The sequence below is a fragment of the Hylobates moloch genome, unplaced genomic scaffold (assembly GCF_009828535.3).
Source record: "Hylobates moloch isolate HMO894 unplaced genomic scaffold, HMol_V3 SCAFFOLD_8, whole genome shotgun sequence".
Lineage (NCBI taxonomy): Eukaryota > Metazoa > Chordata > Mammalia > Primates > Hylobatidae > Hylobates > Hylobates moloch.
Genome location: NW_026652283.1, coordinates 17285112 through 17298281, shown reverse-complemented (window position 1 = coordinate 17298281; position 13170 = coordinate 17285112). Strand labels below are relative to the sequence as shown.

The 13170-nt window shown below is 35.7% G+C and overlaps 1 protein-coding gene across 3 annotated transcripts in view; it reads right to left on the bottom strand.

The window, feature by feature from the left end:
• PIK3C2G (phosphatidylinositol-4-phosphate 3-kinase catalytic subunit type 2 gamma) overlaps positions 1-13170 on the bottom strand; it is a 398295-nt gene that overhangs the window by 49202 nt on the left and 335923 nt on the right. For all 3 annotated transcript variants that reach the window (XM_032159742.1, XM_058442576.1, XM_032159744.2), the window contains one exon: positions 9939-10014. In XM_032159742.1, coding sequence (XP_032015633.1) covers positions 9939-10014 — 76 coding nt within the window. The remainder of the gene's footprint in view (positions 1-9938; positions 10015-13170) is intronic.

Here is a 13170-nt window from a genome sequence, read left to right as displayed (position 1 = left end):
GTCATCTATGATTTATTTCAGCAGCGCTTTGTAGTTTTCCTAGTAGAGGTCTTTTGACTCCTTTGTTCAGTATATTCCTAAGTATTTTATTTATTTTTAGTTTTTGCAGCTATTTTAAAAGAAGTTGAGTTCTTGATCTGATTCTCTGCTTGGTTGCTGTTAGTGTATAGAAGAGTTATTGATTTGTGTACACTAATCTTGTATCTGGAAACTTTGCTGAATTCTTTTATCAGCTCTAGGAGCTTTCTGGAGGAGTCTTTAGGGTTTTCAAGGTAAACGATCATATCATCAGCAAAGAGGGACAGTTTGACTTCCTTTTTACTGATTTGGATGTCCTTTATTTCTTTCTCTTGTCTTGACTGCTCTAGCTAGGACTTCCAGTACGATGTTGAAGGGGAGAGGTGAGAGTGGGCATCCTTTTCTTGTTCCAGTTCTCAAAGGGAATGCTTTTAACTTTTCCCCATTCAGTATTATGTTGGCTGTGGTTTTGTTGTAGATGGATTTTGTTACATTATGTCCCTTAATGCTGATTTTGCTGAGGGTTTTTTTTTGAGACGGAGTCTCACTCTTTCGCCCAGGCTGGAGTGCAGTGGCGCAATCTCGGCTCACTGCAAGCTCTGCTTCCTGGGTTCATGCCATTCTCCTGCCTCAGCCTCCCAAGTAGCTGGGACTACAGGCACCCACCACCACACCCAGCTAATTTTTTTGTATTTTTAGTAGAGACAGGGTTTCACCGTGTTCGCCAGGATGGTCTCGATCTCCTGACCTCGTGATTCACCCACCTCAGCCTCCCAAAGTGCTGGGATTACAGGTGTGAGCCACTGCGCCCAGGCTGTTGAGGGTTTCAATCATAAAGCGATGCTGGTTTTTGTTGAATACTTTTTCTGCATCTGTTGAAATGGTCATGTGATTTTGTATTTAATTCTGTTTACATGTCGTATCACATTTATTGACTTGCATATGTCAAACCATCCCTGCACCCCTGGTATGAAACCCACTTGATCATGGTGGATTATCTTTTTGATATGTTGTTGGATTTGGTTAGGTAGGATTTTGTTAAGGATTTTAGCATTTACGTTCATCAAGGATATCGGTCTGTAGTTTTCTTTTTTGGTTGTGTCCTTTCCTAGTTTTGGTATTAGCATGATGTGGGCTTCATATAATGAATTAGGGAGAGGTCCTTCTTTCTCTATCTTGTGGAATAGTGTCAAAAGGATTGGTACCAATTCTTCTTTGAATGTCTGGTAGAATTCTGCTGTGAATCCATCTGGTCCTGGATTTTTGGTCAGTAATTTATTAACTACCATTTTAATCTCACTGCTTGCTATTGGTCTGTTCAGGGTATCTAATTATTCCTGATTTAAGCTACAAGGGTTGTATTTTTCCAGGAATTCATCCATGTCTTCTAGGTTTTCTAGATTATGTGTGTAAAGGTGTTCATAGTACCCTTGAATGATCTTTTGTGTTTCAGTGGTTTCTGTTGTAATATCTCCTGTTTCATTTCTCCGTGAAGTTATTTGGATTTTCTTTCTTTTCTTGGTTAATCTTGCTAATGGTCTCTCAATTTTATTTGTGTTTCCAAAGAACCAGCTTTTTGTTTCATTCATCTTTTGTATTTTTTTGTTTCAATTTCATTTAGTTCTGCTCTGATCTTGGTTATTTCCTCTCTTCTGCTGGGTTTGGGTTTGGCTTGTTCTTGTTTCTCTAGTTCCTTGAGGTGTGACCTTAGATTGTCTGTGTGCTCTTTCAGACTTTTTGATGTAGGTGGGCTGGGAACTTTCCTCTTAGCACAGCCTTAGCTGTATCCCAGAGGTTTTGATAGGTTGTGTCATTATTGTCATTCAGTTCAAAGAATTTTTTTAATTTTCATCTTGGTTTCATTTTTGACCCAGTACTCATTCAGGAGCAGGTTATTTAACTTCCATGTATTTGTGTGGTTTTGAAGATTCCTTTTGGAGTTGATTTTCAGTTTTAATCCATTGTAGTCTGAGAGAGTGATATAATTTCAATTTTCTTAAATTTATTAAGGCTCATTTTATGGCCTATCATATGGTCTGTCTTGGAGAAAGTTCCATGCACTGTTGAATGGAATGCGTATTCTGTGGTTGCTGGATGAAATGTTCTAGATATATCTGTTAAGTCCATTTGCTCCAGGGTATAGTTTAAATTCATTGTTTCTCTGTTGACTTTCTGTCTTGATGACCTGTCTAGTGCTGTCGGTGGAGTATTGAAGTCCCCCACTACTATTGTGTTGCTGTCTATCTCATTTCTTAGGTCTATTAGTAATTGTTTTATAACTTTGGGAGCTCCAGTGTTAGGTACATATATGTTTAGGTTTGTGATAGTTTCCTGTTGTACAAGGCCTTTTACCATTATATACTGTCTCTCTTTGTCTCTTTTAACTGCTGTTGCTTTAAAGTTTGTTTTGTCTGATAGAATAGCTAACCCTGCTCACTTTTGGTGTACATTTGCATGAAATGCCTTTTTCTACCTATTTACTCTAAGTTTATATGAGTGCTTATGTGTTAGGTGAGTCTCCTGAAGGCAGCAGATAGTTGGTTGGTGAGTTCTTATGCATTCTGTGGTTCTGTATCTTTTAAGTGGAGCATTTAGGCCATTTACCTTCAATGTTAGTATTGAAATGTGAGGTACCATTGCATTCATCATGCTCTTTGTTGGTTGTGTACTTTTGTTTTGTTTTTTTTGTTTGTTTGTTTTAGCTTTTTAGCTTGCATTTTTGTTTTATAGGTCCTGTGTGATTTATGCTTTAAAGAGATTCTTTTTGATGTGTTTCCAGGATTTGTTTCAAGATTTGGAGCTCTTTTTAGCAGTTCTTGTAGTGGTGGTTTGGTAATGGTGAATTCTCTCAGCATTCGTTTGTCTGAAAAAGACTGTATCTTTCCTTCATAAATGATGCTTAGTTTCGCTGGATACAAAACTCTTGGCTGATAATTGTTTTGTTTTAGGAGGCTGAATATAGGGCCCCAATGCTTTCTAGCTTGTAGGGTTTTTGCTGAGAAATCTGCTGTTAATCTGATAGCTTTTCCTTTACAGGTTAACTAGTGCTTCTGTCTCACAGGTCTTAAGATTCTTTCCTCTGTCTTAATTTGGATAACCTGATGACAATGTGCTTAGGAGAAGAACTTTTTGCCAGGAATTCCCAGGTGTTCTTAGTGCTTCTTGTATTTGCATGTCTAGGACTCTGGCAAGGCTGGGGAAGTTTTGCTTGGTTATTCCCCCAGATATATTTTCCAAGCTTTTAGAAATGTCTTCTTCCTAAGAAACACCAATTATTCTTAGGTTTGGCCATTTAACATAATCCCAGACTTCTTGGAGGCTTTGTTCATATTTTCTTTTTCTTTTTTCTTTGTTAGACTAGGTTAATTCAAAGGCCTTGTCTTCAAACTCTGAGTTTCTTTCTTCTACTTGTTCAATTATATTGCTGAGAATTTCCAGAGCATTTTGCATTCCTAAAAGTGTGTCCGAAGTTTCCTGAATATTTGATTGTTTTTTAAGCTATCTATTTCCTTGAATGTTTTTCCCTTCACTTCTTGTAACATATTTTGGATTTTCTTGCGTTGGCCTTTGCCTTTCTCTGGTCTTTCCCTGATTAGCTTAATAACTAACCTCTTGAATTCTTTTTCAGGTAAATCAGGGATTTCTTCTTGGTTTGGATCCATTGCTGGTGAACTAGTGTGATTTTTGGTGGGTGTTGATGAGCCTTGTTTTTTCATATTACCAGGGTTGGTTTTCTGGTTCCTTTTCATTTGGGCAGTTTCTGTCAGAGAGAAAGTCTAGGGCTGAAGGATGTTGTTCAGATTTTTTTGTCCCATGGGGTGTTCCTTGATGTAGTACTCTCCCCCTTTTCCTGTGGATGTGGCTTCCAGTGAGCCGAAGTGCAGTGATTATTGTCTCTCTTCTGGGTTCATTTACCCAGTGAGCCTACTTGGCTTTGGGCTGGTACTGGGGGTTGTCTGCACAGAGTCCTGTGATGTGAACCATCTATGGATCTCTCAGCCATGGATACCAGCATCTGTTTTGGTGAGGTGGCAGAGGGTGCAATAGACTCTGTGGGGGTCCTTAGCTTTGGTGGTTTAATGCTCTTGTGCCGATGGCCTCCTGTCAGGAGGTGGTGCTTTCCGGAAAGCATCAGCTGTAGTAATGTGGAGGGGGACCAGCAGTGGGCGGTGTGCTAGAACTCCCAAGATTATATGTCCTTTGTCGCCCACTACCAGGGTGGGTAGGGAGGGACCATCAGGTGGGGGCGGGGCTAGGTGTGTCTGAGCTCAGACTCTCCTTGGGCTGGTCTTGCTGTGACTGCTGTGGGGGGTGGGCATGAGGTCCCAGGTCACTGGAGTTATGTGCCTAGGAGGATTAGGGCTGCCTCTGCTAAGTCATGCAGGTTGTCAGGGAAGTGGGGGAAAGCCAGCAGTAACAGGCCTCACCCAGCTCCCACACAAACTGAATGGCCAGCCTCACTCCCACCGTGCCCCCCTGCAACAGTCTGTTTCCAGGTGGAGGGCGAATCAGGCTTGAAAAGTTGCCCAAAGCTTTCCACCTCCCAGCAGCAAAAGAAAAGGGCTTTAGTTCTTCCCCTACCTGTGAAGTCTCCAAGCTGGATTCGTGCCCTCCCCTGAGTTCTGGCCAGGAGGCTTCTAGCCCCATTCAAATTTTTACAAAGTTCAGCTAGAGAATTCTTTCTCCCTGTGCAGTTTTACCCCCTCCTCTGGCCACCCCACTGATGGATCCCTGTGGTGCTAGGCAGGAATGGGCTGCTTGGGGACCCAGTGAGCTCACAGGGCCTTTCGGCTGCTTCCTCTACCCCTGTATTTCCCTAAGCCCAGCTCTCTAATGTCTAGTATAGTTGAAAGTCAGGTAATGTGATGCTTCTGGCTTTATTCTTTTTGCTTTGCTATTTGGACTTTTTTTGTTGTTGTACCACGTGAATTTTAGAATAGTTTTTTCAAATTCTATGAAAAATGACATTGGTAATTTGAATGAAAAAAAATTCCATGCCCATAGACTAGAAGTATCAATATCATTAAAATGGCCATACTGCCCAAAGAAATTTACAGATTCATCATTAACATATTACGGTTAACTATAGTCATCCTACATCCTATGTAGTATAGAACCCTAGATCTTATTCCACCTATCTAGTTGTAATTTTGTATTCTTTAAAAAAATCTCTCTCCATCTCTCCTTTACCCCCACCTTTCTCATCCTCTAGTATCCTCTGTTCTACTTTTTACTTATTTGAGATCAACGTTTTTAAGCTTCCACATATGAGTGAAAATATATGGTGTTTAACTTTCTGTTCCTGGCTTATTTCACTTAACATAGTGTCCTCCAGTTCCATCCAAGTTACCACAAATGACAGGATTTTATTTTTTTAATTTTTATTTTATTGGTTGTTTTATTAAGAAAGTTCATTCAATTTTATCAAATGCCTTTTCAGGGTCTATAGAGGTGACCATGTGATTTTTATCCTTAAAATCTATCAATATGATAATATGTATTATATATTATGTATAGTACTAATATTGAACTGTTCTTGCATTTCTGTCATGGTGAATTATATTCCTTTAGTGTGCTGATGGACTATTTTGGCTAATATTTTATTTAGAATTTTTCATTGATATTCATAAGTGAGATTGGTCTGTGATTTCTTATTTGCCACTCTTGTAATCCTTGAAGCTATTGGTGTAAGTACTTTATGTATGCCGTAAAAGTAATATGGAAAATTTTCTTTCTTTTTCTCTGCTCTGGAAGTGTTTAAGTAACTGTAATTGTCTGCTTTTAAAGAGTTTGGTAGAATTCCTCTGGAAATCATCTGAACTTGGTACTTTTTGAAAAATGTAAAAGTTTTGCTTGCATTTTGAAGCATTATATTGTATTTATTTGATCAAACTTAATCTTGTTAGAATCATCTTCTCTGGACCAAGTAAATTTTTTTTTTCCTAGAAAATTATCAATTTCAGACAGATTTACAAATTTATTTTCATGGAGTTGAACAGGAAGTCTGTTACTATTCTTTAGTTTCACTTTTCTATGGTTAATTCTTGCATTTCCTTTTGTATTAATATTTGCGTACTTGTATTACTCCCCATTTTTGATTAGGTTAGATAGTGACTCATTTATTTTATTATTTACTTTTTACTTCTGATTTGTTCCAGTGTTTTCTTTGTTCTAACTACTTGAAATCTACTTTTATCTTTATCCTTTTTTTTGTTTGTTTGGTTTGGTTTGTAACTTTTATTCCAATATTCCTCTGAGCATAGTTTCACCTTTCATGGTTTCTGAGATGTAGTATTTCACTATTGCTAGTCTTTAGAAATCTTGCAAATTTTTTCTGTAATCCTTTTGATCCAACAGCTGTTCAAAAGATTTTTTTTTAATTCCTAAACTTAAGTGTCTTCTAGTTTTCTGAAAATTTCCATTAAATTTTCACTTTGTTAAAGTGATTAAATGGTTAAAGAATTTCAACTACATTATTTTTACTTTTTGGACTTTATTGAGCTTTTTTGTAGTCAAATATATCATCTATTTTATAAACTTTCATAGGCATTTGAAGAGAAGATACATTTTTTTTTCAGGATAAAGTTTTGACTTATTGACTATTTTTCTATAACTCTACTTAGTTTTTTCCATTTGGTCTTTCATAAATCAAGATGTGAATTAGAGTATCCTACTACTAGTGTGTTTTTATGTGTTTCTTCTTGTGTGTTCAATAATTTCTGCTTTATATATGTTGCTGTCATATTATTTGATATGTAGTCATAACTGTGCCTATCTTTATTGAGAATTGTACTCATTATAAAATTCCCTTATTTAATTCAATGCTTTTTAGCCTAAATTCCTTTTTCTTCATCAAGATTGTGACCTCTGATTGAATTTTCTCTGCTTTGCCTAATATACCTATGGCTATATTTTAATTTTCAACCTTTCACAATCACTTTGTTTTAGGTGTGTTTTCACATAGAGTTATGATTTTGCATTTTTATTCCAATTTGAAAAAGGACTTCCTTAATAGATGAGTTAAGCCCATTTATACTTATTAATATAATAGATTAGTTTTCTCTTAGGTCTGTTTTAATGCTTTATATTATTATTTTTATGATTTTTAAAGAAAGTCTTTTGCTAAGTAATTTGCTTTTATTTTCAGGTATTTGTGATACCTAAGAAAGTTGTTACTTTTGTTTTAGCAGTTGCCTTTATTTAAAGCCTTAGACTTTTTATTTCTTTTGACAATACTTGTTTCATAAGTGAATAAAGGTGAAATTAGTGTGCACAATCTTTCTAACTCTATTTCATCTACCACCCAATTATATTCAATGTTGCGATTTTTCTTGGTGTTTTGGTGTTTCCCTAACACAGATACAGATTTTTTTATTGCTTGATTTCTTTGATTTTAGTTATATCCTTCACACTGAGATGTTAGAGATGAGGTAATTAGAGAAAGCCCTCTAACTCATCATTTTTTCATCTTTTTCTTCCCCGATCAAAGTAAAAGTCTAAAATATTTTTCTAATTAAAAACATGAGGTCATACAACACAGCAAAATGGCTACTATGTTAAAGCTTTCAACTGAATGTTTCAGAAACAACTTAACACAAGTATTTATTTTTAAATAGTTCTATTCTTACACTGCTTGGCCTTTCACATCATTAACATTTTAATTGAAAACCTGAGTACCATACTTGGAGCCATGGTTAATTGACCTGGGCTCTGCCAGAGCAAGTAGCTAGACCATTAACTAGTGAGACCCTGACACGTAGATGGCATGGCCTCAAGTTCTCTTTCAAATTAACATCTCAAATGGGAGGTAGTGATATGAGGTAATGATTGAAAGCTTGTGTTTGCAATCATTTGTAATTATTAATGGTGCTTAATTATGCTCATTAACTCATCCTCTTAACCCTGACAATTGCTGTGTTTGATCATGTTCTACTCCATTACCTATGTTATTATTTCTGTACCTTGACAAATAACTATCTTCTGTGTGTCAAAGCTATGTAGTAGTTGTGGGTAGATAATTTTATTCTATTTTTTCGTGGAGGTATTATTTGGTATGTAGGCTATATTAATTTTGGGAGAATACATAGCATCATGTCATTAGAGTTAAAGAATATACACTTAAAATAAAATCCAGCAACTTTTTTGGTTACCGCTTTGTTGAGTCTAGTATCCATAATATTTAGTGTAATAATTTGTAGTTTTTTTGTTCCAAGTGATAACTTTAAGATAATTTTAGTGGTTGGGAGGCCTTGAATTTCTGTGCCAGGACATTTACACATGAAGTAATCAGTTTACAAAATCAGCATGATTTTGATAAGGACAAGAGAGAAAAAACCAAAATCAAAAATTATTTTACAAACGCCATGCTACCTTGATAGAGAATATCAAGGTGTCATCCATAGTTGTTCTGTCATCAATCGTTTATTCAGTAATTATTTATTGAACAACTATAGTAGGCCAGACACTGTGCGTGACCCCAGGGATACAATGGTGAGCCATATGGACACGGATTATCCCCAATGGATTTCTAGTCTACAGATAAACACACAAGCGAGAATTATCACGGCAATAAGTGTTTTGAAGAAATAATATTCTAGGACTGTATAGCAAAGACCATATTCTGCTGGAATGCCATGATGAGAGTTTTGATGTTTATCCAAAGGGCAAGACCAGCTACATAATCGGTGGGGCCCAGTGCAAAATAAAACTGTGGGGATGCTTTTTCAAAACTTATTAAGAATTTCAAGACAGTGGCAGCAGAGTATTAAATCAAGTGCAAGAACTTTTTAAGCACCCTGCCCTGTGTGACTGTGCAGGTCACAAGTGGATACAGCTGGCCCTGCCTAAGGGCAATCAGAAACCAAAGAGAAGGTTTAAGTAGAGAAGAGAGATGATTGAATTGGCATTTGAAAAAGATAAATTCCTTAAATTCCTCAATTGTTCTCCCAAGGCATGTTTAGTTAGTGAGTAAGGCAAAGAGTATTAGTATCTCCCAGATTTAGAGTTAAATATTGCTATTATTTTTCTAAGTCATGTGCCTAGATACACAGGTATCTGGAATCCACCCTCTTAATTAACTTGCAGAGGTAGTAAAATGGTGAAATCTGAGTTTTTTGCTTAATGTTTTCCTAGGTTAACCAACATTTTAATACACTCGAATGATTTCACCTTGTAATCATTTAACAACATACACTTATTTTTAACTAACAGACAGGAATAGTGCTTAAAATAAATATTGTGCTTCTTGCTTACAACCAGCTAATGTTCTGTGACAAAAGAACTAAGAATTCAAAAACATGAAAAGGAAAATAATTTGATTAGCACAAGAAGGAATAACTTCCTGCTAATCCTTGCTTGTTGTAATAATTTGCATATTGTGCTAGGAAATATGTGTTCTGTTGCTTTAAGATAATAGATTATATTTAATATGTAGCCGATAATCTAAATGTATTGAGAATCAAATCTTTTGTCACTCATCACTGCTGAAACAAATCTTGAATATTCTATGATGTAAGAAATAAAAAAAAAGTTCTCAACCATTTTAGTTTTTGTAATAATAATCCTAAATTTTTAATGTGTGCAAATGTATTTCAAAATATCTTTGAAAGAAATAATATTATAATCAAAATAAAAAAGATTTGACAGTTGTCTGCAATTTAATTTCTTGAAACACAGAGAAACAATTTTCTTGAGAGACTTTAGTGACAGAATAGAGTCAACCTTTCATCAAAGCCCCACACCTCTAGAATTCTACAACCTCATGTTTTATTTTTTCAAAATCTGGATTATTCAAGTTTGTACTATGGAAATCTACTCTTAAAGAGAGATTTTAATTTAAAAATTGAAAAAAATTAGTTGTGATATCTTTTTTGTCCAATTATTTTGAAAATCACTGTGCGTAATATGACAAATTTACTTACCTAGGTACACAAGTGATGATTCTTCAACTGTTTGTTGCACAGCCTCAGAGAGGAAAAAGCTAAGTACACAATCACTCTGAAAAACAAAACGAAACATAATATTTCTTTATTTCCTATATTTGTTACTCCTATTCATTATTACATAAAATTGCCATATATATCATTTTAAAATAGATACCTGTTATAGATTCTACAAACAGAGAGAAAGTATATTAGAAAGGTTTATTAAGTCAATGCTATCATCTTACCATTAAGTTAAACTAAACTTTTGTGTGATTGGAGGTCAGATTACTTTCTATTTATTGAAGAGGTTCAAGTGTGCTCTGCTCTTGGACCTCATCATAAATGTCCACATTCTTGAATTTTACAAATATGCATGCATTTCACATCTCAATTTTCGAAAACAAGGTGTATCCTTGGATGGCCTTTCTGAGAAAAATTACTGTGAGTGGGACACAGATGCTCACTTAGTGAGTAACCATTACTACTAAAGTTTCAATTCTAGGAATACTCGCTGAGTACCGACTACACTCAGAGCACTGAGGAATATCAGGAGATACTTCAAGACAGAAAGATGCATAAGGTATTCTCTCTCTTTAAAATACAGTTAAGTGGAGAAAACAGATTATATTACTTTAATAAAAATTCTAGTTATAAATAATTTCACTATGTACAGAGAAGCATGCTTCTCTTTTAAATAGGGATAATCACAAATTGACATTTAACCTGATCTCCAAATGAATGGCTAACTGGGAAGTCTGAGAATAGCTTTTCCTTAGTAAAACTGGCACATATTTTGTGTAAGCTACTATATGACCAAAGTAGCCCTCTCCATGAGACCTTACATTATTATCTAAGGGGCACCAAAGAATAATTGATTATTTCCTTGGACTACCTTTCATAGGCTGATGCCGTAGTAGTTGTCAAAGCTGCCTGACAGCTTCCCTGTTCTTTTCTCTCACTCTGACCAATGGTTGTTTCTCTTCTTCCCCAGGAGACTTTAACTTCCAACTCTGACTCCTTCTCTGCTAATGACTATCTCTACTTCCAAGAAAATAAAAGGCAGATGGAAATTCCTACACTTCCTGCCATAAAATCTACAGACACACAGCTTTCCATCCTCTTACAATGGAAAAAAAAAATGTGTCTTTCCATCTGTTATAGTTGAATTATTTCTCCCTCCCAAATTCATATCTTAAAGTTCTAATCCCCAGTACTCCAGGACATGATCTTATTTGGAAATAAGGTCATTGCTGATGTAATTAGTATGGGGTAATACTTGAGTAGAGTGGGCCCCTAATCCAATTGACTGGTGTCTTTATAAAAAGAGGAAATGTGGACACACTCATAGAAGGAAGACAAGGTGAAGAGACACAGGAAGAAGATGACCATCTACAAGCCAAGGAGAGAGACCTGGAATAGATTCTTTCCTCATAGGCATCAGAAGGAACCAACCCTACACACATCTTTATTTCAGACTTTTAGCTTCTAGAACTGTGAAACAATAACATTGTGTTGTTTAAGCCACCCAATTTATAGTAGTTCGTTATGGCAGCCCTGGCAAACCATCTAATGCTGAGCCCTTTATCTATGTCCTGGATTCTATTAGTTCCTCCTCAGGAAACTTGTAGAAGATTCCCATCTATATTTTAGCTACTTCACCCTTCTTCCTTTTTTCCTCATCAACATAAAATATGGTCAATTCTGTCAGTTTTAAAAACTAACAAACAGGTGAGTCAAACTACCCAAAATAAACTCACACACAAATCGAATTTTGTCATTAATGCCCCTTGCAAATTGTGTGTTATTTTTCTCTTCCCTGATGCAAACAAACCTATGGGTAGAATTGTCTGCGCTCACACTGGTTCCACTTCTTCAAGTTCTACTCACTTTATGATCAACTACATTCAGGTTTCTGCCGCTAAATGTCCTCTGAAAAATGCTCTAATTATCTTCTCTAACAAGCCCTCTCTTAAAAAAATACATATATATATTTCAAAACCAATGGGAATTTCCTTTGTCATGATATAGCTATTCCATTTTTAGTGAATTCTGTCTTGTCTTTGCTTTTATATTACATGTTCTCCCAAGTGACTGTCTTCCCTTTGTCTTGCCATCACTTCTGAGACTTTTTTGTGGTCTCCTTTTCCTTTTGCTTATGATTTAAGTGTTTCTCACTTCTAGGCCCATCTCTCTTATTACTCTAATATATCCTTTCTGGGTGATATTATGATCTTTGGTGACATCTATAACGATGCATAAATCTAAACATTTATTCCAGATTTGTCTCCTAAACCTAAGCCCTCTATCTCAAAATATCTTTTTATTGGTTCACTTGACTCTTCTAAGCACAAATCAAACCACAAAAGTGTACCACTAAATACTTTTTCCTTTCCTTCACCTCAATTTGCTTCTTCTCCTATGTCCATGCTCAAAATAGAGTGTACCTACTTGGACTCTCTGTTCTCCTCACCCCATACATAAAATTAATTGCTAAATCCTGTGGATTGTACCTGCTAAATAGCTCACCTATTCATCTTCTCCTTCCAGGTATACTAATATCATCTAGTTTCAACATCATCAATTCTCATCTATGTTATAGCTTTAATGCTTATCTTGGGTCATTTGTACTTATCTTGCTACTCTTTAATCCAATCCATTCTCTACACAATTGCTCAAAAGATCTTTCAAAATGAAAATCTAATAATTAACTGCTTAAAACCTGTAGTGATTCTGCATTACTCTTAAGAAACAGACCAACTGCTGAACAAAGCTTGTAAGACTGGTCTTGACTGGGATCTTGCTCGTTTCCCTATGTTCTTCTCTCACCCTTTCTCATCTGGTGCTTAATATTTACTTTCGCTGAATTATATTTACTTTCTCAAATGTGTCATGGTCTCTCACCTCTTTGTCTTCCTACATTTTCCTTTCTCTTTCTTTTCTGCCCCTATCCACCCATTTGCCCAGGGTTTGTCATGTTCTCTTTTCTCTACTCTTGTTAATCTTAGTAAAATACAAGTACAGAGATTGTGACTTATTCACTTATGCTCCTCTTCAATAAAACAGTGTTTCTTTCAGTAGATACTAGTTAACAGAAACAAACTGATGTCTGTCTTCAAATGTAGAATACATCAGTTTCAAATGCAGATATTCATATCTGCATAGCAGTTTATGCATCATTGTAAATCAGTCACCAGTTTTCTTCTATGTATCATTGTAAATTAGTCAATTG